The following is a 23,862-nucleotide window of genomic DNA, read 5'->3' as shown; positions in this document are numbered from 1 at the left end:
CCTGGAGCCTCTTTGACACCCAAGAAAACAAGAAATGCCAAGTTTATTGCTTTTGCAACAGCCACAGTCTGGACTCAAGACAGGTTGCCATCCTATTCCCAAGGTCAGAACCATTAATGTATGCCTTCTCTCCCATTCCCCTCAGACCATGTGTTCTCCACAAAATACAGAGTGACGGTAATTCTAATAGCACCACGGTAGCTGGTGGCCCTGTCTGTTTTGGTTTACTGCAGTGACCCTGCAAATGACCACCTGCAGATGCATTCACCAGCAATCATTTCCCACACTACTCTCTCAAAATTGGGGGCAGCACCAACCATCCCATCTCAACTTCCTTACAGCTTACAGCCTGGGTTTTGGTACGGCAACAGGCTCAGAGTGAACTTGCTCAAAAGAGGTGCAATCCGTCTTGCTTAATAGTAGAAAATCTTTTACATGTAAACGTTACACTGCTAAGTGGAAGCATTTTTCCCTGTGATGCCAGAAACATCACCTTTCACCAGCGAAGTCAGAACGTCTCTGTATCCTTGACTACCTCCTCTACCTAAAGCCATCCAGATTTCCAGGCAGTGCACTGAGCGTATCTGGCACGTATTAGTGCATTTAACCATCCTGTAGAGAGCGACTCAGTTTTTGTTCATCCCATGACAAGTCTGATTACTTAAGGGTATTGTTAGAACTTTCCTTCCTGTATCTCGACCTATACCTCCCTGGATCTAAATTTAGTACTAGCAGCACTTATGTGGCCTCTGTTTGAGCTCTTGGCTTCATGCTCCTTCCTGTATTTATTAGTGAAAGTGGATTTTTTAATAGTGATTACTTCTGCTCAGAATGTAGGTAAGCTTGGTGCCCTCATGGCAGACATGCCTTAAACAGTCTGTCATAGAGACAAGGCATCCTTCTGACTACATCCTGAGTTTGTTCCTAAGGTCTTGTCAAACTTCCATCCGAATGAAACAATTCATTAACCTATATTTTACCTGAAACCTCACAACACTAGAAACGATGGGAGATAATACGCTCTACATGTTTGAAGAGCCCTGGCTTTCTGCTTTGTTGGCAAAAAGAAAAGGAGTACTTGTGGCACCTTAGAGACTAACCAATTTATTTGAGCCTAAGCTTTCGTGAGCTTTGTTGGATAAAGCCATTTTGAAGATCTCCCCGACTGTTAGTTTCCTTCACCAAGAGAATGAAGGGCAAGGCCATAGTTCTGAAAGACTCCCAAGGCACATCTCTGGCTGCCATCCTCCTTTGCTACCAGAGTGCAGAAGCTCCTCCTCTGTAATATATCAAAACTCACTCAACTGGGGCATATGCTCCCTCAGTAGCATCACTGCAAGGTGTCCAACTTTCTGAAATCTGCAGAGCTGCTACTTGGAGCTCGATCCATACATTTACTAGGCACTATGCTCTGACTCAGGCCTTGGCAGATGGTGCATCATTTGGTTCTCCAGTCCTTCAGACTGTGATGCCAAATATCTCCCTACCCCTAAAAAAGCACTGCTTGGGAATCACCCACAGTGAATAGTCATAGGGCCTAGCACTCGAAGAAGCATTGGAGTTCTTTGAGATGTGTGGTCGCCATGGGTGTTCATGACCCACACTCCTTCCCCTCTGCTTTGGATCTTCGCATGATTTGTGGTAGAGTAGGAACTGAAAGGGTGGGTGGTCTATGTCTCCACTTATACCTTTGGTTCACAGCATGAGGAACCGTAGTGCACAGGTGCAGACCAGTGGACACTGCTATTAAAGAATTTCCAGTCTCAGGTGCATGGAATGCATGCGCACCCATAGTGAATACCCAAAGGAGTGGTGGGCAGCCTGCAGGCCACATGCGGTCCACTGGGGTAATCCGCTGGCGAGCCGCAAGACAGTGTGTTTACATTGACCATCCGCATGCACAACACCCACAGCTCCCAGTGGCTGCAGTTCGCTGTTCCTGGCCAATGGGAGCTGTGGGAAGCGGCGGCCAGCACGTCCCTGCAGCCCGCGCCGCTTCCCACAGCTCCCATTGGCCGGGAACAGCGAACTGCAGCCATTGACCTGCAGACGGTCAATGTAAACAAACTTTCGCAGCCCGCCAGTGGATTACTCTGATGGGCCGCGTGGCCCATGGGCCCCAGGTTGCCCACCAGTGACCCAAAGGTTCTACACATCTTGAAGAACTCCAGTTACTTTAATGTAAGTAATCTTCCTTGTCTTGCTGCCTTCTGCCTATGCAACTGCAAAGCAGTAAACACAGAAAGAATACTAAGTACAATATACAGAATGTTACAGGGTAGGACCAAAATTTCTTCTGAATGCCCTGCTCTGGCTTCTGGTCATATATAAAAGGGTGTTACCCTGAGAGGGGAGAGCAGGTAGGAGATGTTGCTGAGAGCAACTAGGAGATCATAGAATCATAGAATATCAGGGTTGGAAGGGACCCCAGAAGGTCATCTAGTCTAACCCCCTGCTCGAAGCAGGACCAATTCCCAGTTAAATCATCCCAGCCAGGGCTTTGTCAAGCCTGACCTTAAAAACCTCTAAGGAAGGAGATTCTACCACCTCCCTAGGTAACGCATTCCAGTGTTTCACCACCCTCATAGTGAAAAAGTTTTTCCTAATATCCAATCTAAACCCCCCCCACTGCAACTTGAGACCATTACTCCTCGTTCTGTCATCTGCTACCATTGAGAACAGTCTAGAGCCATCCTCTTTGGAACCCCCTTTCAGGTAGTTGAAAGCAGCTATCAAATCCCCCCTCATTCTTCTCTTCTGCAGACTAAACAATCCCAGCTCCCTCAGCCTCTCCTCATAAGTCATGTGTTCTAGACCCCTAATCATTTTTGTTGCCCTTCGCTGGACTCTCTCCAATTTATCCACATCCTTCTTGTAGTATGGGGCCCAAAATTGGACACAGTACTCCAGAAGAGGCCTCACCAATGTCGAATAGAGGGGAACGATCACGTCCCTCGATCTGCTCGCTATGCCCCTACTTATACATCCCAAAATGCCATTGGCCTTCTTGGCAACAAGGGCACACTGCTGACTCATATCCAGCTTCTCGTCCACTGTCACCCCTAGGTCCTTTTCCGCAGAACTGCTGCCTAGCCATTCGGCCCCTAGTCTGTAGCGGTGCATTGGATTCTTCCGTCCTAAGTGCAGGACCCTGCACTTATCCTTATTGAACCTCATCAGATTTCTTGATGCTGACCAGAAGCCCCAGAACAGGGCATTCAGAAGAAATTTTGGTGCTACCCTGTATCCTTTTGTAGATTGTACTTAGTATTCTTTCTGTGTTTACTGCTTTGCAGTTACATGAGCAGAAGGCAGCAGGACAAGAAAGATTACTTACATTATAGTAACTGGAGTTCTTTGAGCTGTGTAGTCCCTTTGGGTATTCACTGTGGGTGAATATATATATATATATATATATATATATATATATATATTCTGTCAGAATTAGGCTCAGGTGCATTTAATTAGCACCCAGCTGATAGTGCCTCCTTGATCTGCCTCTGAACCCTGGCTGAGAATTAACCCCCAAAACTCTTAGCAGTTCCCTGGTTTTCCAGAGTTTCCATCCGGGAATGCTAGTGGAGTGGAATGCAAGATACACCCTAGGGATCCCAATAGATCTCTGTACCCCAGTTTATCGGGTAAATAAAGCATTGTGATAATCCAGCCAAGAAAGAGAATCAGGCATGCATTCAATGTTAGGAATCAGAAAAAATCATAAAAGTTATGAATGAGCCCTGCATGCCATGATGATAATGAGAAGCAAGAATAAAATGGAGTCAAGCCAGCCTTTTCCACAGGTTTTCCATGCTATCAACTCTGGAATAATGGAAGATTGTTTAAATTATTTTGTGGCACTGTGTCCTTGATAATCCAATGTTATCACTGTTCCCTACATCTTCTTTTGCAATCTCTTGCAGAGTCCTTACGACCAAGTGCCACTAGTTTGAACAGATTTTCTGCACTGCAGCCCCCAGTGTCGTCTGTGTCTTCTTCTTCTGTATCCTCAGAGTTAGACTCTCGCAGGGCCTTAACTAGGTAAGATTCAGTCAGCCAATAGAATTTGCCATTCCAATATTTATGCATCCTAACATTTATTTGCTACTTTTACTGCCACCGCACATAGGGAAGAGGTGGCCATTGAGCTGTCTCTCAGTGATGCCCAGGTCTTTTTTCCTGAGTGGTTAAAATTAATTTAGAACCTATCTATATGTATCATTTGTTCCAAAGGTCACACTTTATGTTAAGGGTATATTTATAAATACAGGAAAAGCTGTGTTCTCCAGCACTTTACAAACCAGAAAGCTCTATGAACCAGCATTTCGGGAGAGGTTGCGGGGTGTGGGCTCTGGGAGGGAGTTTGAGTATGGGAGAGGGCTTGGGGTTGGGGCTCAGGAGGGGTTTTGGGTTGCCGGATCCGTGCGGCGCTCACCTTGGGTGGCTCCCCGCAAGCAGCGACATGTCCAGAGAGGCACGGCCAGGCGGCTCTGTGTGCTGCCTCCACCCACAGGCACCACCCCCACAGCTTCCCTTGGCAGCTCCCCGCAGCTCCCGTCTGTGCTCCTAGGCAGAGAAATGGCTCCGTGTGCTGTCCCTGCCCCGAGCACTGGCTCCACAGCTCCCATTGGCTGGGGACCGCAGCCAATGGGAGCTGCAGGGGCGGTGCCCGTGGGCAGAGGCAACGTGCAGAGCCACTTGGCCACACCTCCACCCAGGAGCATTGATTTCGGCCAGTCGGAGCTGCAGGGGTGGCACCTGCAGGTGGAGGCAGCACGCAGAGCTGCTTGGCCGTGCCTCTCCAGACATGTCGCCACTTGTGGGGAGCCGCCCGAGGTGAGCGCTGCCCGGATCCGGCACCCCGAAACTCCTCCCGCGTCCCAACCCCCAGCCCTGAACCCCCTCCCGCACTCAAACTTCCTCCCTCCTAGTTAACCAGAATTTTTGACTTACCGGCACCCCTCATCCGCCAATATTCCGGATAACAAAGCTTTTACTATCGTTTATGAAGGGTTAATAAATTATTAAGATAGGTGTATTAAATGATTAATTTTTGTAGAAGGTTATCGGGTCCAACACGTCTGTCAGTTGCTTACGTATAACACTTTCTACCATTATGTTTATAACTAGCTATAAAACATACTACTCATATCTGTAACGTGCTTATAGTATTTATTAATTATTTACTAAATTATTATAAACTATTTACTTTAATGTACCCTTAATGTAAAGTTGACCAATTATTCATTCCAATGTGCATAACTTTGCATTTGTCAACAATGAATTTCATCTGCCATCAGGCTGTCCATTCACCAAGTCCCTCTGAAGTTCCCCACAGTCTTCTCTAATATTGACTGTTGTAAATAATTTTGTCTCATCTGGGATTTTTCCACATCAGTATAATCTTCCTTTTTCCAAATAATTAATTAAAATGTTAACATAATTCCTAGGGTTTATCTGTCAGAAATCCCAGTGTTTAGCATTTTGCTATTTTGAAATTATACTTCAATATATGCATAGCTAAAGAATATACCAGTCAGGCCACTTCACAGTGAAATGGTGCCATTACTTTAACATTAAAATTCACTGTGTTTTGAACCTGCAGAAGTGTAGTATATCCTCAGAGTGTTTTGTTTCAGATGTGCACTATGACACATATGCTCTCCCTCCCCCTCCCCTGTGTGCATGTATATATGCATTCGTCAGTTGGATCCAGCGTCTGAGGTCCACACCACAGGTTTAAAGGTGAGGGGATCCACAGGCTGCATATTGACCACAATCTGTACAGTTGAACTGTATTAAAAATAACTTTCATTGACTATTAAATTACTTTCTCATTTTTTCTGTAACAAATAGACTGTATAAGAGACAGCTACCCAGCTGCTTTTATAATGTTATGGGAAATGTGTCCAGTGTTAATTTTTAGCAGTAAGAGGATAAGAGCCTTCCATATGAATGTGTTTTCACTTTCTAGTCGTGGGAGCACAGGCAGAGAGAAGAATGACAAACCACTCCCATCTTCGGTCACCCGTCCAAACACCTTCCTGCGCGGTAGCAGCAATAAAGAGCTGCTGCTAGGCAATCAGGCACAAGAAGAACAACGGCGAGAGATGCTAGAGACAGTGAAACAGCTAACAGGTGGCATGGATATGGAGAGAAACATCACAGAGACAGACAGGAACAAAGCCAAGGAAATTGGTGAGAGACTCCTCCATGAGTGCTAGGTGAGCACTCCTGGAGCTCATTAATACAGGGGAATCCTTCTGAATGTGCAGAAATGTTTACAGGAGAATTAATCAATATAAGTGACAGTTCTCCGTGTTTCAGAGTAGCAGCCGTGTTAGTCTGTATACGCAAAAAGGAGTACTTGTGGCACCTTAGATAAATTTGTTAGTCTCTAAGGTGCCACAAGTACTCCAGTTCTCTGTGTGTCATTGTGGATTTTTTCCCCACAGTGACTCACAGTGGAGCTTTTGTAGCTGAACCGTGTTTCCAAAGTTTTATAACTCAGCTGATTTACACATTTCTCCTCTTATTGTCATCTTTGCTCACCAACAGCCTTTTGGTTTCACATAAGTAAAAATACAGTTTCTTCTTCAAGTGCTTGCTCATGTCCATTCCATGTAAGTGTGTGCCTGCACCGTTGCCAAAGATTTTTCCCATAGTGGTATCCATTAGGCCGACTCTGGCGCCCTCTGGAGCCACATGCTTATGCGCCATTATAAGGGGCACTGCCGTCCCCACACTCTTTCAGTTCGTTCTTACTGCTCATAACGTTTCTTGGAACGACCTTTCTTGTTGCAGCAAGGCTTCTTTCCAGTGGTTTTTGAACTCCTCCTTGGTTCGTAGTTATCTTAGTTATATAGTTTTGTGTATATAGTTTTTACAAGTAGTGGTAGTGTATATAGTTAGTGTAAATAGATAGTTCCTATCGTTGAAAGACATCTTCGCCCCAGGGGCCAGGCATGCTTCAAGCCTTGTGCCTCCTGCAGTAAACCTATGTCCTTAAGTGAGTCTTACTCCAGCTGCTTTAAGTGCTTGGGGAAAAGCCATGTGAGGAACTAGTGCCAGATCTGTTGGGACTTCAGACCTCGCACTGAAAAGGACAGAGACATCAGGCTGAAGACTCTCCTCTTGGAAGTTGTCCTCAGACCAGTCTCAGAACCAAGCCACTCTGATTCAGCACTGCATACTTGGGTGTCGGTGCGAAGCGCTTCCCTGGCACTGAGCTCTTTGCAGCACCATTCACCAATTCTCTGGTGCCAAGAAAGAAGCACAAGAAGCAGCACACCAACAGAGGGTGCTCACCGGTGCAGAAGAGAGATAAGCGGGGGGAAGAAAGCATAGTGAGACCTGTGCTGGGCCACTCTTCTGCTTCTGGGCTCATGCTGGCACTGTCAACTCCGCCTAGGGCATTGAGTCCTGTGCAGAACCCTCAGCCGACACCAGGAAGCCACCATGGTACCAGCGGTCTGATGGTATCATTGACTCCAGAGGCTTTCCAGTTGGCTACGGACCTACTTTCTCTGCCCGTCCTGCCAACCCCAATGGGGTGCCTGTCAGCTCCAGCATCTGTAAGCAGGAGGGAACAAGGCGCGTAAGGTGGCTTCCTGGCTCCAAGCCTCTCAGCTCCTTCTTGGGCAAACCTTCCCTGATCCCAGTGTCCCGATCTCTTGTGCGTCACTGGTCCCCGGAACCCTCGCACCATATATGGAGGTAGAAGCAGGTACTGCTCCACCGTGGTCGCCAGGAGAAAACTCCTCTTTGGAGTTCAAAGGGGACCCTTATGTGCCACCGAAAGCCCACCACTGGTACCAAGCATATGCGCCACCAGCAGGCCTTTTGAAGGTGCACCCGAGGGTCCTGTATCAGTCACCATTTCAGATTCACCTCCCCTTTTATTTTTGGACCATCTGTCACCCTTCAGCCTGGCATGGTCATTCATAACATCAGACCACTGAGTCCTGAGCAATTCCCTTCGACCCCCTATCCCCATCACTCCTCAGGGACCCTTCTCACAAGCAAATCCTCATCTAGGAGATGCAGTCCCTCCTACGTATGTGGGCCATGGAGGGAGTTCCTCAAGACTTGAGTGGGAAGGGGTTTTACTCCCGGTATTTCCTAATCCCAAAGGACAAAGAGGGCCCCGCCCGGCTCGGACCTGCATGGCCTCAACAGATATCTCAGTAAACAAAGGTTCCCCATCGTCTCCCTGGCCTCCATCATTCCCTTCCTGGGTCCAGGAGTCTGATACGCCGCCCAGGTCTTAAAAGACACATACTTTCACATTTCTATCTTCCGTGGCCACACAAGATTTCTCAGGTTTGTAGTGGGTCAACACCACTACCAATTGACTGCCCTCCCTTTCGGCCTATCGGCAGCCCCACGGATTTTCACAGTGTATGGTGGTTGTAGCAGCCTTCCTCAGGCAGCGAGGCGTACAAGTCTACCCATACTTCGACGACTGGCTGATCAAAGGTCGGTTGCAGGCTCCAGTACAGAACAGCATCAGCATAGTCCAAGCCACCTTCAGAGCGCTGGACCTGCTGATAAATGAGCAGAAGTCAACTCCTGTCCTAGTTCAGAGAACAGAATTTACTGGGGAATTTACCCAATTCCAGACCATGTCAGACCTGATATCCAAGGTCATGGCCCACCCAGTCATGACAGCTCGGGTGTGCCTCAAGCTTCTGGATCATATGGTGGCTTGTACTTACGTGGTTCGGCATGCAAGGCTGTGCATCAGGCTCCTCCAGATGTGGTTAGCATCAGTTTACTCCCTGAGCAGACACCACTTGGACTTAGTGCTCATGGTCCCTCCCTAAGCTGGTGGAAAGTAATGATGGGGGTGCCCTTTGTTACCCCTCAACGATCAATAACCTTAATCTCAAACATGTCTGACCTAGGGTGGGGTGCCCACCTTAACAACGTCAGGAGTCAGGGCCTCTGGTCCCAAGAAGAATTCTCCCTGCACATAAACAACAGGTTGCTCAGGGAGGTATGCTTAACATGCCAAGTGTTCCTCCCCCAGATCTCAGGTGAGGTGGTGCAAGTCCTTACAGACAGTATTGCAGCCATGTTTTATATCAACAAGCAGGGAGGGGCTTGATCTTTGGCCTTGGGTCAGGAGGCCATCTGTCTGTGGGATGTCTGCACGAAGCACTCCATCTCGAGGCGTCACGTCTCTTGGGAGCCAGGAATGTATTGGCGGAGCACCTCAGCAGATCCTTCTCCCACCACGAGTGGTCCCTTCACCCACAGATTACCAGATTCATCTTCCAAAGGTGGGGGTCTCCCCAGGTGGAGCTGTTCACCGCCAGGCAGAACAGGAAATGCCATCAGTTTTGTTTACTGTGCAGACACAACCCAGGCTCTCTTTCCAACACCTTGCTATTCTTGTGGATAGGCCACCACCTGTACACCTTTCCCCCAATCCTCTTGGTTCACAAGGTCCTCCTAAAAATCAAACAGGACAAGGCAAGAGTTATTCTGATAGCACCATCATGGCCATGCCAGCATTGGTTCGTCATGCTCCTGGATTTCTTGGTGGCAGCTCCACTCTCACTCCCACTCTGTCTGGACCTGGTTTCAGAAGCCCACAGCTGGTTACTTCACCCAGACCTCACCTCACTGCATGGATGCTGCATGGCTGAACCCTGAAGAACAGGCCTGCTTGGAACAGGTTCGGCAGATCTTGCTTCCACCAGGGCTGCCTACTTGGCCAAGTCATAGAATCATAGAATATTAGAGTTGGAAGAGACTTCAGGAGGTCATCTAGTCCAATCCTCTGCTCAAAGCAGGACCAACACCAACTAAATCATCCCAGCCAAGGCTTTGTCAAGCCGGGCCTTAAAAACCTCTAAGGATGGAGATGCCAGTGCTTCACCACCCTCCTAGTGAAATAGTGTTTTCAAATATCCAACCTAAACTCCCCCATTGCAACTTGAGATCATTCCTTCTTGTTCTGTCATCTGCCACCACTGAGAACAGCCTAGCTCCATCCTCTTTGGAACCCCCTTTCAGATAGTTGAAGGCTGCTATCAAATCCCCCCTCACTCTTCTCTTCTGCAGACTAAATAACCCCAGTTGCCTCAGCCTCTCCTCATAAGTCATGTGCCCCAGCCCCCTAACATTTTCGTTGCCCTTCGCTGGACTCTCTCCAATTTGTCCACATCCCTTCTATAGTGGGGGGACCAAACCTAGATGCAATACTCCAGGTGTGGTCTTACCAGTGCCGAATAGTGAAAGTATTTCTTCTGTTGCTTCTGAATGTGCTCTCTCTCCATCTCAATCTTCCCTTCGGTCTACCTTGGACTACTTGCTGCATCTAAAACAGCGGGCCTGGCCCTCTCATCTATTAAAGTGCATTTGGCAGCCATATCAGCCTTCCACACTCCAGCGAACAGCAGGTCACTGTTCTCCCACAAGGTGACGGTCTGGTTTCTAAAGGGGCTGGGAAGACTCTGCCCTCAGATACACAAGCCAACCTCCCCAATGAGACTTAAACCTGGTTCTGTCGAAGCTCATGGATCCCCCCTTCATGCCGTTAGCATCATGCTCCCTGATATTTCTCTCCTGGAAGGTCACCTTCCTGGTGGCAATCTCCTCAGCCAGAAGGGTCTCTGAGATCAAGGCCTTTATTTCAGTCCCACAGTACACAGGACAAGGACAAGGACAAGGTCCAACTGCGCCCCCATCAGGACTTCCTACCAAAGGTGATGTCTCAATTCCATAACAACCAGGTCATTTTCCTAACAGTCTTCTTCCTGAAACCTCACAAAAACTCTGAGGAATGACAGCTTCACTTGTTAGATATTAGCCTGGCCTTCACCTTTTATATTGAGAGGACTAAACCCACAAATTCACTCAACTGTTCATCCACACAGAAAGAATGAGAGGGCTATCTGTGTCAACCCAAAGGATCTCATCCTGGATAACTGCCTGCATTCGAGCTTTCTATGAGCAGGCGAATATCCTATCTCTGGCCATCTTAACTGCTCATTCCACAAGAGCCCAGGTTTCGTCAGCAGCAGTCCTTGCACAAGTCCCAATCCAGAACATCTGCAGAGCCGGTCATGGTCACCGGTGCATACCTTTGCATCCCACTACACCATCACCCAACAGGCCTGAGATTATGCCAGTTTCGGAAGAGCAGTGTTGTAATCAGTATGTCCTTTAACTCCAAGCCCACCTCCTTGGGTATTGCTTGTGAGTCACCTAATATGGAATGGACTTGAGCAAGCACTCAAAGAAAAAATGGTTACTAACCTTTTGTAACTGTAGTTCTTCAAGTTGTATTGCTCATATCCATTCCATAACCCACCCTCCTACCCCTTTGTCAGAGTTAACCAACAAGGAACTGAGAGAGGATGCGGAGTCAGCGGCACCCCTTATATCACCGCATAAGACATGGCTCCAGAAAGTGCTAGATCTGGCCCAATGGACCTCACTGAGGGAAAAATCTCCAGCAACAATACACGTGGCATGCACACACCTAATATGGAATGGACATGAGCAACACATCTCAAAGAACAACTGTTACGAAAGGTTAGTAACCATTTTATTTGTCTGCAAAAGTAACTGGGACCCAGTTTTCTGTATAATTGCCTTTTCCATGTCTTGTTGCTCTTGCTGTCAGTTCCTGGGATAGTTCTCCCTAGGACCAGTGGAAGATGTAGTCTCAGTTCTGATCTCATGTATCTGGAGCCTGTTGCCTGGGGTGGTTGGTCAGATCCCAAGCCTGGTGAGGTTCAGGCACAGTGTAAGAGTCATCTGTTTGGCTAGACCTTTAATTGATTGTTGGACCCTTCTATCAGCAGGATGTGGTCATTTTAGAAATAACTATTTTTGTTGGATATTGTGTTTGTGTTAATTTTTGTAAGGTGCCAAGGTAATGGACACAACTAAGAAATAAAAATGGGGCTGAGTCCTGGTTGCCCAGTCACCACCTTGCTGTCTTTGCACCTTCTCAACAGTTGAGACTAGCCAAGATGCTTCTGTTAATGGTCCCAGGATGGAATGCTGAGGCATAGCATTTTCAGTGGAAGGCCTTTAACTCTCAAACTTTATCTGCCTGGGCCAGAACCTATGAACTATCTGAAGGGTAACAAGAAGGGTTTCTACAGGTATGTTAGCAACAAGAAGAAGGTCAGGGAAAGTGTGGGACTCTTACTGAATGGGGGAGGCAACCTAGTGATACATGATGTGGAAAAAGCTGAAGTACTCAATGCTTTTTTTGCCTTGGTCTTCACAGACAAGGGAAGCTCCCAGACTGCTGCACTGGGCAACACAGTATGGGGAGGAGGTGAGCAGCCCTCAGTGGTGAAAGAGCAAGTTAAGGACTATTTAGAAAAGCTGGACGTGCACAAGTCCATGGGTCCAGATCTAACGCATCCAAGGATGCTGAGGGAGTTGGCTGATGTGATTGCAGAGCCATTGGCCATTACCTCTGAAAATTCGTGGCAATTGGGGGAAGTCCCAGACAATTGGAAAAAGGCAAATATAGTGCCCATATTTTAAAAAGGGAAGAAAGAGAACCCGGGGAACTACAGCCTTACTTCAGTCCCCAGCAATATCATGGAGCAGGTCCTCAAGAAATCCATTTTGAAGCACTTGGAGGAGAGAAAGGTGATCAGGAACAGTCCACATGGATTCACCAAGGGCAAGTCATGCCTGACAACCTGATTGCCTTCCATGATAAGATAACTGGCTCTGTGGATATGGGGAAAGCGGTGAATGTGATATATCTTGACTTTAGCAAAGCTTTTGATACCATCTCCCACAGTATTCTTGCCAGCAAGTTAAAAAAGGATGGATTGGATGAATGAACGATAAGGTGGATAGAAAGCTGGCTAGATTGTTGGGCTCAATGGGTAGTGATCAACGGCTCGATGTTTAGTTGGCAGCCGGTATCAAGCGGAGTGCCCCAGGGGTCGTTCCTGGGGCTGGTTTTGTTCAACATCTTTATCAATTATCTGAATGATGGGATTAATTGCACCCTCAGCAAATTCGCAGATGATACTAAGCTGGGTGGAGAGATAGATACACTGGAGGGTAGGGTTAGGGTCCAGAGTAACCTATACAAATTGGAGGATTGGGCCAAAAGAAATCTGATGAGGTTCAACAAGGACAAGTGCAGAGTCCTGCACTTAGGAAGGAAGAATCCCATGCACGGCTACAGGCTGGGGACCGACTGCCTAAGCAGCAGTTCTTCGAGTGCTTGCTCGTATCGATTCCAATTAGGTGTGTGTGCACCGCGTGCACGATCATCAACAGATTTTTACCCCAGCAATACTTGGTGGGTCGGCTGATGCACCCCCTGGAGTGGCACCTTCATGGCACCGGATATATGCCCCAGCCGACGCAGCACCCCATCAGTTCCTTCTTATCGCCCATGACGGTCGTTGGAACTGTGGAGCGCAGCGTAGCTGATCTCACTTTCTCTAGCTTTCTCTCTTAGTACCTGTTAATAGTTGTAATTAGTTCTTAATAGTTGTTAATAGTTTTTTATACTTGTTAGTAGTTAGTTAGTGTAGTTAGATTAGTGTACTTAGTATGGTGGAGCGGGGTCTTCTCCCCCTCCCCTGTCTCGGTACCGGGGCCCATGCCTGGGTCTCTGGTCTTCAAACCCTGCTCAGCTTGCCTGAAGCCGATGCCAACGGGAGACCCCCATGACTCTTGCCTAAGGTGTCTGGGGGAATCTCACCAAACGGACAAGAGCCGCATTTGCAAAGTGTTCAAGCTGAGGACCGAAAAGGAGCGGGACTTTAGACTTAAGCAGCTCCTTATGGAGGCGGCACTTGGCCCGGTCCCTTCCTCTGCACACCGGGACTCGTCGTCGTCTTCGGTGCGGAGTGCCCCTGCAGCACCGACTGGTCCGGCACCACGTTCAGACTCTGATAGACTCGCAGCGCGGGAAGGCACCCCCAGAACCTCCACCACCACGGCACCAGTCCCTGTCTCCAGGCCAGAAGAAGAAGCAGCCCAAGCAGATGCTGACTGCTTCTTCTTTGTCGGTTCGACAGCCACTGACACTTCCCGCACCGCAGTCGGAGCCGCGTCCATTGCTGGAGCGCACAGGACAAGTAACGGCTCCTGCACCATTGACTCCGGTGCCACAAGGGCCGTCGAGTCCGGTGCATATAAGCTCCCCGGCGCACACCACGGTCAAGCTAAGGCTGCCCTCCATGCCGGAGACCTTCTCACAGAGCCGACTCCCCTGCAGCCGGCGGCATCTCTGGTGCGGGCGGTGCCGTCGAAGGGAAAACCGTCCCTGATACGACTGCCGTCGCCGAATGAAGCAGGGCGGCACCAATCCCGGTCCCGATCTTGGTCCCAGCACCTTTCACAGCGTCGCTTGCAGTCCCGGCACTGATCCCGTTCTCGGCGCCGGTCGTACTCGCGACGCCACTCCGGCTCGCAAAGATCCGAATCGCGGTACGGCCAGTACCGATTGGACACTCTGCTCTGCACCGCTCCCGCTACCAGTCAGAGCAGCACTCGACCTGGAGCCGATCCTGGCGCCGATCTCATCGAAGGTCACCGTCAAGATCCAGATCAGGCTTCCAGTACCGATACGACTGCAGGCACCGATAGACGTCTCGGTACCATTCTACATCACACCACCGGTCCCCGGCACCATACAGCACTGGGGTACTCTGCACCGACAAGTTGGGCACCGCCTTGGCCGTCTCGCTCTGCCTCCACGTTGTCACGCTCACAAGGTGGCCACCACGCCCAGGACCAGGGCGAGGACGGTGCAGGCCAGTGGCTGGACGAAGGCCAGGACTTGGGCCAAGGACTTCCGCAGTGGTCTTTTTGGACCCCCGGGCATACCATCAGGCCCAAGGGGTTCCTTCGGGGGCTTCCCACTCCGCCCCTTCGGAGCCCCGAGTACCGGAGGCCACTGTGTCTCCCCTCCTCCCCCCCCCCCCCCGGGAGTTCTGAGGGGACTGCTCCAGCGCCAACACAGGCCCACGTCCCTAGCGTGGTGGACCTTGGGCAACAAGTTCCTCCACATGAGGACCCCACACAGGATTCCTTAATCCTGCTTAATCCTAGGGGTATCTTCCTCGTCCTCACCTGATGAGACAGTGGCAGGGACTACGATTTCGGGCCGTCCTCCTATGGACCTCCGCTCACACCAGGAGCTGCTCCGCAGAGTGGTGCACAATATGAACCTCCAGGTAGAGGAGGTAGTGGAGGTAGAGGACCCAGTTGTCAACATTCTGTCCAGGAAGGCACGGTCCAGCGTGGCCCTCCCATCATACGGACTATACAGGCCAATGCCAAGACAATCTGGCAATCTCCAGGCTCTATTCCACCTATGGCCAAGGGGGTGGAAAGGAAGTACTTTGTCCTCTCAAAGGAGTACGAGTACCTTTACACGCACTGCCAACCATGTTCCCTTGTCGTGGCTTCAGTCAACGAGAAGGAACGGCACGGTCAGCAGGCCCTGGCGCCTAAATCAAAGAACGCTAGATGCCTAGACTTGTTTGGGCACAAGGTAAAGTTGAAGTTCCGCATAGTCTCTCTCGGGACCATTATTCCTTCCTTAGATCCTGGAGACTGGTACGCCGCCCTCGACACGAAGGACGCGTACTTCCACATTGCGATCTACCCAGCGCACAGACGCTTCCTTCGCTTTGTGGTCAATCAACTGCACTTTCAATTCACCGTCCTTCCTTTTGGCCTATCAGTGGCCCCCAGGGTGTTTACCAAGTGCATGGCTGTTGTGGCTGCCTCCCTTCGTCGACAACGGATCCAAGTGTTCCCCATACCTCGACGACTGGCTTATTCGTGGCCACTCCAGGAATCAGGTGCAGTCTCATGTCCAGCTCACCATGAACATGTTCAATCAACTGGGCCTCCTGCTCAATGTTGCAAAATCTACTCCGGTACCAATCCAGAGGATAGAATTCATAGGAGCAGTCTTAGACTCAGGCCTAGCCCTAGCACTTCTGCCGGAAGCACTCTTCCAATCCCTGGTGAGCATCATCCACAGCCTGCAAAACTTCCCAACCTTGACCATGAAAACATGCCTATGCTTCCTGGGACATATGGCCTCTTGCACGTATGTGACCATGCATGCCAGGCTGCAACTACGTCCACTCCAATCCTGGCTATCAACAGTATACCACCCAGGTCACGACAGCTTGAGGACGGTGGTTACCATCCCGCCAGGGATATTAGCCTCTCTAGGCTGGTGGCTGGACCCCAAATCAGTGTGCGAAGGGGTGCCATTTCACGCCCCGCAGCCCTCCATGTCCCTAGTCACGAATACGTCATCCCTGGGATGGGGAGCCCACCTCGGGGTCCTCCATACACAGGGGCTATGGTTGGCAGGAGAGATATCCCTGCACTTCAACGTACGGGAACTCAGAGCTGTGCGCCTGGTGTGTCAGGCATTTTGAGAGCGCATTCAAGGCCGTTGTGTTGCAGTCCTCACACACAACACAACGGCCACGTTTTTACATCAACAAGCAAGGGGGAGCCCGGTCATCCCCCCTCTATCAGAAGACCACTCGTCTGTGGGAATTCTGTATAGCCCACTCAATCCATCTGGTGGCGTCGTTTCTCCCAGGAGTCAAGAACTCCTTAGCAGACCACCTTAGCAGATCGTTACAGACTCACGAGTGGTCAGTTCGCCCGGACGTCATCCACTCTGTCTTCCTGAAGTGGGGCTTTCCCCTGATAGACCTATTTGCCTCTTGCGAGAATCGGAAATGCCAAGTGTTCTGCTCTCTACAAGGACACTCTCCGGGTTCCCTGTCGGACGCCTTCCTAATACAGTGGAAGGATCACCTGTGCTACGCCTTCCCTCCATTCCCGCTAGTCCACCGGGTCCTGCTCAAGCTGCACAGGGACAGAGCCCGTCTGATTTTGGTCGTCCCAGCATGGCCCAGACAGCACTGGTATACCACTCTCCTAGAGCTGTCGATGGACACTCCAATTTCACTTCCGCTGTGGCCAGACCTGATCACTCAGGACCACAGACGACTGTCATCCCGACCTGCAATCTTTTCACCTCACAGCATGGATCTGAGCTGTGCTGCTCTCGCTTGGTACAGCAGGTCCTTTTGGGAAGCAGGAAGCCCTCTACCAGGTCAAAGTACTTAGCCAAGTGGAAGCGTTTTTCCTGCTGGTGTGCTCAGAGTCATATAGCCCCGCTACAGGCGTCAGTACCTATCATCTTGGACTACCTCCTGTCCTTAAAACAGCAGGGCTTGGCAATATTATCCATCAGAGTGCACCTGGCAGCTATTTTGGCTTTCCACCCGGCCGAAAACGGGCGTTCTCCAATTGGGTCTTCTCCAATCTCATGGTCAACAGATTTCTCAAGGGGTTGGAGCGCCTGTTCCCACGAATTCAACAACCAGGCCCTATGTGGGATCTTAACCTGGTCCTCTCCAAACTCATGGCTGCCCCGTTCGAGCCAATGGCCACCTGCTCGCTCCTGTACCTTTCGTGGAAGACAGCCTTCCTCGTAGCTATCACTTCGGCAAGGCGTGTCTGAGCTCAGGGCATTCACATCGGAACCATCGTATACGATGTTCCATAAGGACAAGGTACAGCTGCGACCCCACCCTGCCTTCCTCCCTAAGGTAGTGTCTGCCTTCCATCTCAACCAGGACATCTTCCTCCCCGTCTTCTACCGAAGCTACACGCCTCTCGACGGGAACAACAGCTGTACTCCCTGGACGTTCGCAGGGCCCTCGCCTTCTACATTGAAGGAACGAAACCTTTCAGGAAAACATCGCAGCTGTTTGTTGCTGTGGCAGACCGGATGAAGGGCCTTCCGATCTCCTCCCAGTGCATCTTGTCCTGGATCACATCATGCATGTGTGCGTGCTATGACTTGGCTGGTGTCCCAACTACGCACCTTACCGCCCGCTCCATGCGGGCTCAGGCTTCATCTTCTGCTTTCCTGGCACACGTACCCATACAGGAGATATGTAGGGCAGTGACTTGGTCTTCGGTGCATACCTTTGCCACCCACTATGCAATAATTCAGCAGTCCAGGGGTGATGCTGCATTTGGTTCAGCAGTCCTTCGCTCCACGACATCTCACTCTGACCCCACCGCCTCAGTAAGGCTTGGGAGTCACCTAATTGGAATCGATATGAGCAAGCACTCCAAGAAGAAAAGACAATTACTCACATTTGTAACTGTTGTTCTTCGAGATGTGTTGCTCATATCCATTCCAAACCTGCCTTCCTTTCCCTCTGTCGGAGTATCTGGCAAGAAGGAACTGGGGGGGCGCTGAGTCGGCTGGGGCATATATCCGGCACCGTGAAGGCACCCAGTCCAGGGGGCACCTCAGCCAACCCACCAAGTGTTGCGGGGTTAAAAATCTTCCGACAATCGTGCACACGGTGCACGCACACCTAATTGGCATGGATATGAGCAACACATCTCGAAGAACAACAGTTACAAAGGTGAGTGACCGTCTTTTCTGCAGAAAAGGACCTGGTGATTACAGTGGACGAGAAGCTGGATATGAGTTAGCAGTGTGCCCTCGTTGCCAAGAAGGCCAATGGCATATTGGGCTGTATTAGTAGGAGCATTGCCAGCAGATGGAGGAAAGTGATTATTCCTCTCTATTCAGCACTGGTGAGGCCACACATGGAGGACAATAACTCCTCACTTAAAGTCGTCCCAGTTAACGTTGTTTCGTTGTTACCCTGCTGATCAGTTAGGCAACATGCTCATTTAAAGTTGTGCAATGCTCCCTTATAACGTTGTTTGGCAGCCGCCTTCTTTGTCCACCTGTTGCAGGAAGAGCAGCTGTTGGAGCTGCTGGTGGGGACTTGGAACCAGGGTGGACTGGTAGGCCCCCTATCAGCTCCTCACTCCCCTAAGTTCCCTGTGCGACAGCCGCCCAGCACACTATCAATTGTCTGGCAGTTCAGCTGTCCCTCCCCCCACTGCCTCCTGACCTCTGCCTTTGAGCTGCTCTCCGGAGCCTCCTGCTTGCTGTGCAAGGGGCGGGAGGGGTGCTAATGTCAGGGTGTCCCCCTCCCCACCTCCCATCCACAGAGCAGGAGTGGGGCCACCACAGGACTCAGGACAGTGGGAGCTTGCTGGCAGCAGCTGCTGTCTCAGCTTGCTGATCTACTTAAAAAGGCAGTGTACTTAGAGTGGGGTCAGCTTACATAAAGGGGCAATGCACGTCTTTCTCTCACACACAAGGTATGTGTCTTTTCTTGACTTTAGCAAAGCTTTTGACACGGTCTCCCACAGTATTCTTGTCAGCAAGTTAAGGAAGTATGGGCTGGATGAATGCACTATAAGGTGGGTAGAAAGCTGGCTAGATTGTCGGGCTCAACGGGTAGTGATCAATGGCTCCATGTCTAGTTGGCAGCCGGTGTCAAGTGGAGTGCCCCAGGGGTCGGTCCTGGGGCCGGTTTTGTACAATATCTTCATAAATGATCTGGAGGATGGTGTGGATTGCACTCTCAGCAAATTTGCGGACGATACTAAACTGGGAGGAGTGGTAGATACGCTGGAGGGGAGGGATAGGATACAGAAGGACCTAGACAAATTGGAGGATTGGGCCAAAAGAAATCTGATGAGATTCAATAAGGATAAGTGCAGGGTCCTGCACTTAGGACGGAAGAATCCAATGCACCGCTACAGACTAGGGACCGAATGGCTAGGCAGCAGTTCTGCAGAAAAGGACCTAGGGGTGACAGTGGACGAGAAGCTGGATATGAGCCAGCAGTGTGCCCTTGTTGCCAAGAAGGCCAATGGCATTTTGGGATGTATAAGTAGGGGCATAGCGAGCAGATCGAGGGACGTGATCGTCCCCCTCTATTCGACATTGGTGAGGCCTCATCTGGAGTACTGTGTCCAGTTTTGGGCCCCACACTACAAGAAGGATGTGGATAAATTGGAGAGAGTCCAGCGAAGGGCAACAAAAATGATTAGGGGTCTAGAACACAGGACTTATGAGGAGAGGCTGAGGGAGCTGGGATTGTTTAGCCTGCAGAAGAGAAGAATGAGGGGGGATTTGATAGCTGCTTTCAACTACCTGAGAAGTGGTTCCAAAGAGGATGGCTCTAGACTGTTCTCAATGGTAGCAGATGACAGGACAAGGAGTAATGGTCTCAAGTTGCAGTGGGGGAGGTTTAGATTGGATATTAGGAAAAACTTTTTCACTAAGAGGGTGGTGAAACACTGGAATGCGTTGCCTAGGGAGGTGGTGGAATCTCCTTCCTTGGAAGTTTTTAAGGTCAGGCTTGACAAAGCCCTGGCTGGGATGATTTAACTGGGAATTGGTCCTGCTTCGAGCAGGGGGTTGGACTAGATGACCTTCAGGGGTCCCTTCCAACCCTGATATTCTATGATTTTATGATTTTGTCTCTGTCTGCCGTGCTGTCTCCCCTCCCTCCATTCAGGCTGCCTTGTAGAGTGTGAAGCTACATTAACAACGTGTTAACCCTTGAGGGCTCAGCTGAATGCTAATTCATCATCTAGCAGTAAGGCATTCCCTGGGAAATATCCCACCCTCTGACTCCACTAGCTTAAAGTAGCATTTTTCAGGAGCATAACTACAAAGTTAAGTGAGGAGTTACTGTATTGTGTCCAGTTTTGCTCTCCCCACTACAGAAGGGATGTGGACAAGTTGGAGAGAGTCCAGCGGAGGGCAATGAAAATTATTAGGGGGCTGGGGCACATGACTTATGAGGAGAGGCTGAGGCAACTGGGGTTATTTAGTCTGCAGAAGAGAAGAGTGAGGGGGGATTTGATAGCAGCCTTCAACTATCTGAAAGGGGGTTCCAAAGAGGATGGAGCTCGGCTGTTCTCAGTGGTGGCAGATGACAGAACAAGAAACAATGGTCTCAAGTTGCAGTGGGGGAGGTCTAGGTTGGATATTCGGAAACACTATTTCACTAGGAAGGTGGTGAAGCACTGGAATGGGTTACCTAGGGAGGTTGTGGAATCGCCATCCTCAGAGGTTTTTAAGGCCTGGCTTCACAAAGCCTTGGCTGGGATGATTTAGTTGGTGTTGGTCCTGCTTTGAGCAGGGAATTGGACTAGATGACCTCCTGAGGTCTCTTCCAACCCTAATATTCTATAATTCTAAGAACTTCTGCTTCTTGAGAGGTGCTATGCACCTCATGTCCCACTGACTTCAGTTTTGGGTGTGTACTCTCAGGATCTAGTACAACTGAATTCCTGGTTAGTCGTGTTCTGACTATTTTAGATGCTTTCTAGGTTCTCACCACCATGGTGTCTAAGCACCAGTATTGGTTGTCTCTTTAGGCTGTGTCTATACTTTAACATTTCCCAGTGGTGGGAAATGGAGTGTAGACAAAGCGCAACGTCTTTACCACTGTGCCACCTAACCTTGCTCAGAGCAAGTCATGATGCCACAACAGTAGAAACATTGGTGGCTGTTGACACCTTGTCTGTGCTCAAGGCCTGCTGTTGCTCTCTCCATTGGAGCTGAGCCAGTATTGGGAGAATACTGGGGAAATTTAAGAAAAGGTTCTGTGTGTAAAAGCTTTGGATTGTGAGCCTTTTGGGGTAGGGACAGTGCCTTACAATTTGCTTGGACAGTGCCTAGCATGTCATGAATGCTACTGCAATACAAATACTAAATAAAGGTCATAACTTGCAGAGCACAGTGCGAGCCCTTCTGTGTATTCAGGCTTTTCTCTGAAGTGAGTTTGAGGGGAGGCATGTCCAGACCCGGAAGATTGGCTGGGGAGAGAGTCTTTGGGGGTTTGCTTTCTACTGTGGATTTTGGAATTAGGGAGATTGCCTTAGGTTTCTGACATTCACAGGCAACGTGTTGTAAATTTGCAGTATTCAGTGAGAACTGCTGTCACAGCTCAAAAATTAATTATTTCATGTTTGTAAAGTGCTTTGAAAGTATAAAATCCTATGTCACTGCCAAGCATTATGCTGAGAAAGGTGATTTGTAGACATGGAGTTGAAAGACAAGCTAAATAAGAAATGATTTATGCCTGATGATCAGATCATGAGAAACTGGCAGAAAACAGAATCTAAACTGTTTATTTTAGCCACACCCTGTCATACTTCCAAATTAGCCATCTTTCAGTCATCACAGCAGAGAGTGCCTATCAAGAGTTCTGTTCAACCAGCAGGAATGGCTGAGAGAGGAGACGTGAGGGATTTTTTAAATACTTTTTTAAAAATACTTTTTTTGGAACTGAAGATGACCTGTTTATCCACTGTCTGTTTTCTCTACCTTATTACCAGCCAAGCCAGAAACTCCCTCAGCTCCAGTAAAAGACAAATCTTCACTGTCAGAAGAGGAAATGGAGAGAAAGTGCAAATCCATCATTGATGAGTTCTTGCACATTAACGATTATAAGGTAATAAACAGAATGAAAACCTCACCTTCCAGAAAGCCATGGAACAGTGGGATCTTTAGCATTTTTTCCTTTCCAGGAACAGTGTCTTTTTAAGCACCCTGTTCTTAGTTCTTTAACATAAACATGGGACCTGCTGGAATTTGGATAGAAGGGATCGGTGCACAACTTTAGCACAGTTCTCCGATTGTTCTGGTTCTTCCATTGCTTACGATAGAGGAAAAATAGTCCCCTTTGGGTATTTTATGTAAAAAGTTTTAGATATGTCTGTCATGACCACTGAGCAGCACTGTTATAATAGTATGTCAATGCTGGATGTAGAAAGCTAGGGAAACTAGACAAAGTTTAATTCACTTATAAGGAACCCGTTGTTCTGATCTCAAGGAAGATGAAATAATACATATTGAACAAAGTTCTCCAGAGACAGTATATGTTGAGAATTATTGAGCAACTGTCATCACTCCATAGTTAGGGTTGCAAATGAGTTTCCATTGAAGCTGAATTTTGGCCTCTCCTGTAAAATCCAAAAGTATATTGTCCTCAGAATTGATAGACTAGGTCTGTCGCACATTTTTCGGCAAAGTTTCAAGTGACTAGGATGAGGGATTCCTGAACTGACATCCTGCAAATAGAGTCATTAAACACAGTTCCCAAATTCTTCTAAAATTTTGTAGCCAAAAAACCAGGCAGGAGAGGTAAATCCTATTGTACAGGACTCAACTTATCCAAAAGCTAGCTCCCAGGACAAATATTTGCCTTATTAAAGTCTGATTTCATGAGTTAATAAAATTTGATTTAGTGTTGTCACCAGGGAATATTTACTTAGTATCTTAGTATAGGTCATCTGAGGACTGCTTACTCTAAAAAAAAAAAAAAATCTCCAGTCCTTTACTTTTTTTTTTTTTTTGAGATATACCTCCAAGTTTACCCATTATAAGGCATTTTAGTTTCTATGGTCACTAATACAATGAAACAGTTTGTTGTGGCTGGATAGAGGAGTATGCCCTTTCTGATTTTCTCAGGATATTTCTACGGAGGCAGAGTTAAAGTAGTTTGGGTTCTTGTTTGAGAAGTGCAGCCATAACTGCATTTCCTAAGGGTTAAACATTTTGAGGTTGATTATTATAGGTTTTGTTTTATGCTTTTTAGCTCCAACATTCTTGAAATGTAATAGGCACTCCAACCACTGGTATGTGTCTACAACCTTAACTTCACCTTAACAGAGTTTTGATGTGGCACATATCAGTAGAAACACCCTGGTTCTTCATGTGTTTAACCACAGTGTTTACTTTGTAATCAAATTAAAACTCAGATTTAGCTTTGTGGCATCCTCTAGTGACAGCTGGGATGTACAGCCATGGACTGAGCAGTCCATTGTAAAAACCCTTAGTCACATTATCCTTGTTTTTGTCAGGCACTAACATACACCTGATTTAAAACTATGGCCTCAACATGGAGTCTGGGACTACCTTAGACTCTGTGACCTGTGGAAAATAGCCACCTAGAAAGTCCAGACATTCAT

At 48.7% G+C, this 23,862-nt stretch overlaps 1 protein-coding gene across 23 annotated transcripts in view; it reads left to right on the top strand.

Moving 5' to 3' along the window:
- The window catches only part of EIF4G3 (eukaryotic translation initiation factor 4 gamma 3), a 449,900-nt gene that overhangs the window by 390,655 nt on the left and 35,383 nt on the right, over positions 1-23,862 (top strand). For 22 of the 23 annotated variants that reach the window (XM_077837081.1, XM_077837080.1, XM_077837079.1 and 19 more), the window contains 3 exons: positions 3,921-4,038; positions 5,972-6,195; positions 22,228-22,343. In XM_077837081.1, coding sequence (XP_077693207.1) covers positions 3,921-4,038; positions 5,972-6,195; positions 22,228-22,343 — 458 coding nt within the window. Of the gene's footprint in view, positions 1-3,920; positions 4,039-5,971; positions 6,196-22,227; positions 22,344-23,862 lie in introns of those variants that run through there. The other variant, XR_013348334.1, reaches the window with a different exon arrangement.

Source organism: Eretmochelys imbricata, chromosome 18 (genome assembly GCF_965152235.1).
Source record: "Eretmochelys imbricata isolate rEreImb1 chromosome 18, rEreImb1.hap1, whole genome shotgun sequence".
In the NCBI taxonomy this organism is placed as follows: Eukaryota; Metazoa; Chordata; order Testudines; family Cheloniidae; genus Eretmochelys; species Eretmochelys imbricata.
Note: the sequence above shows the minus strand (reverse complement) of the source record. Positions and strands in the feature narration are given on the sequence as shown.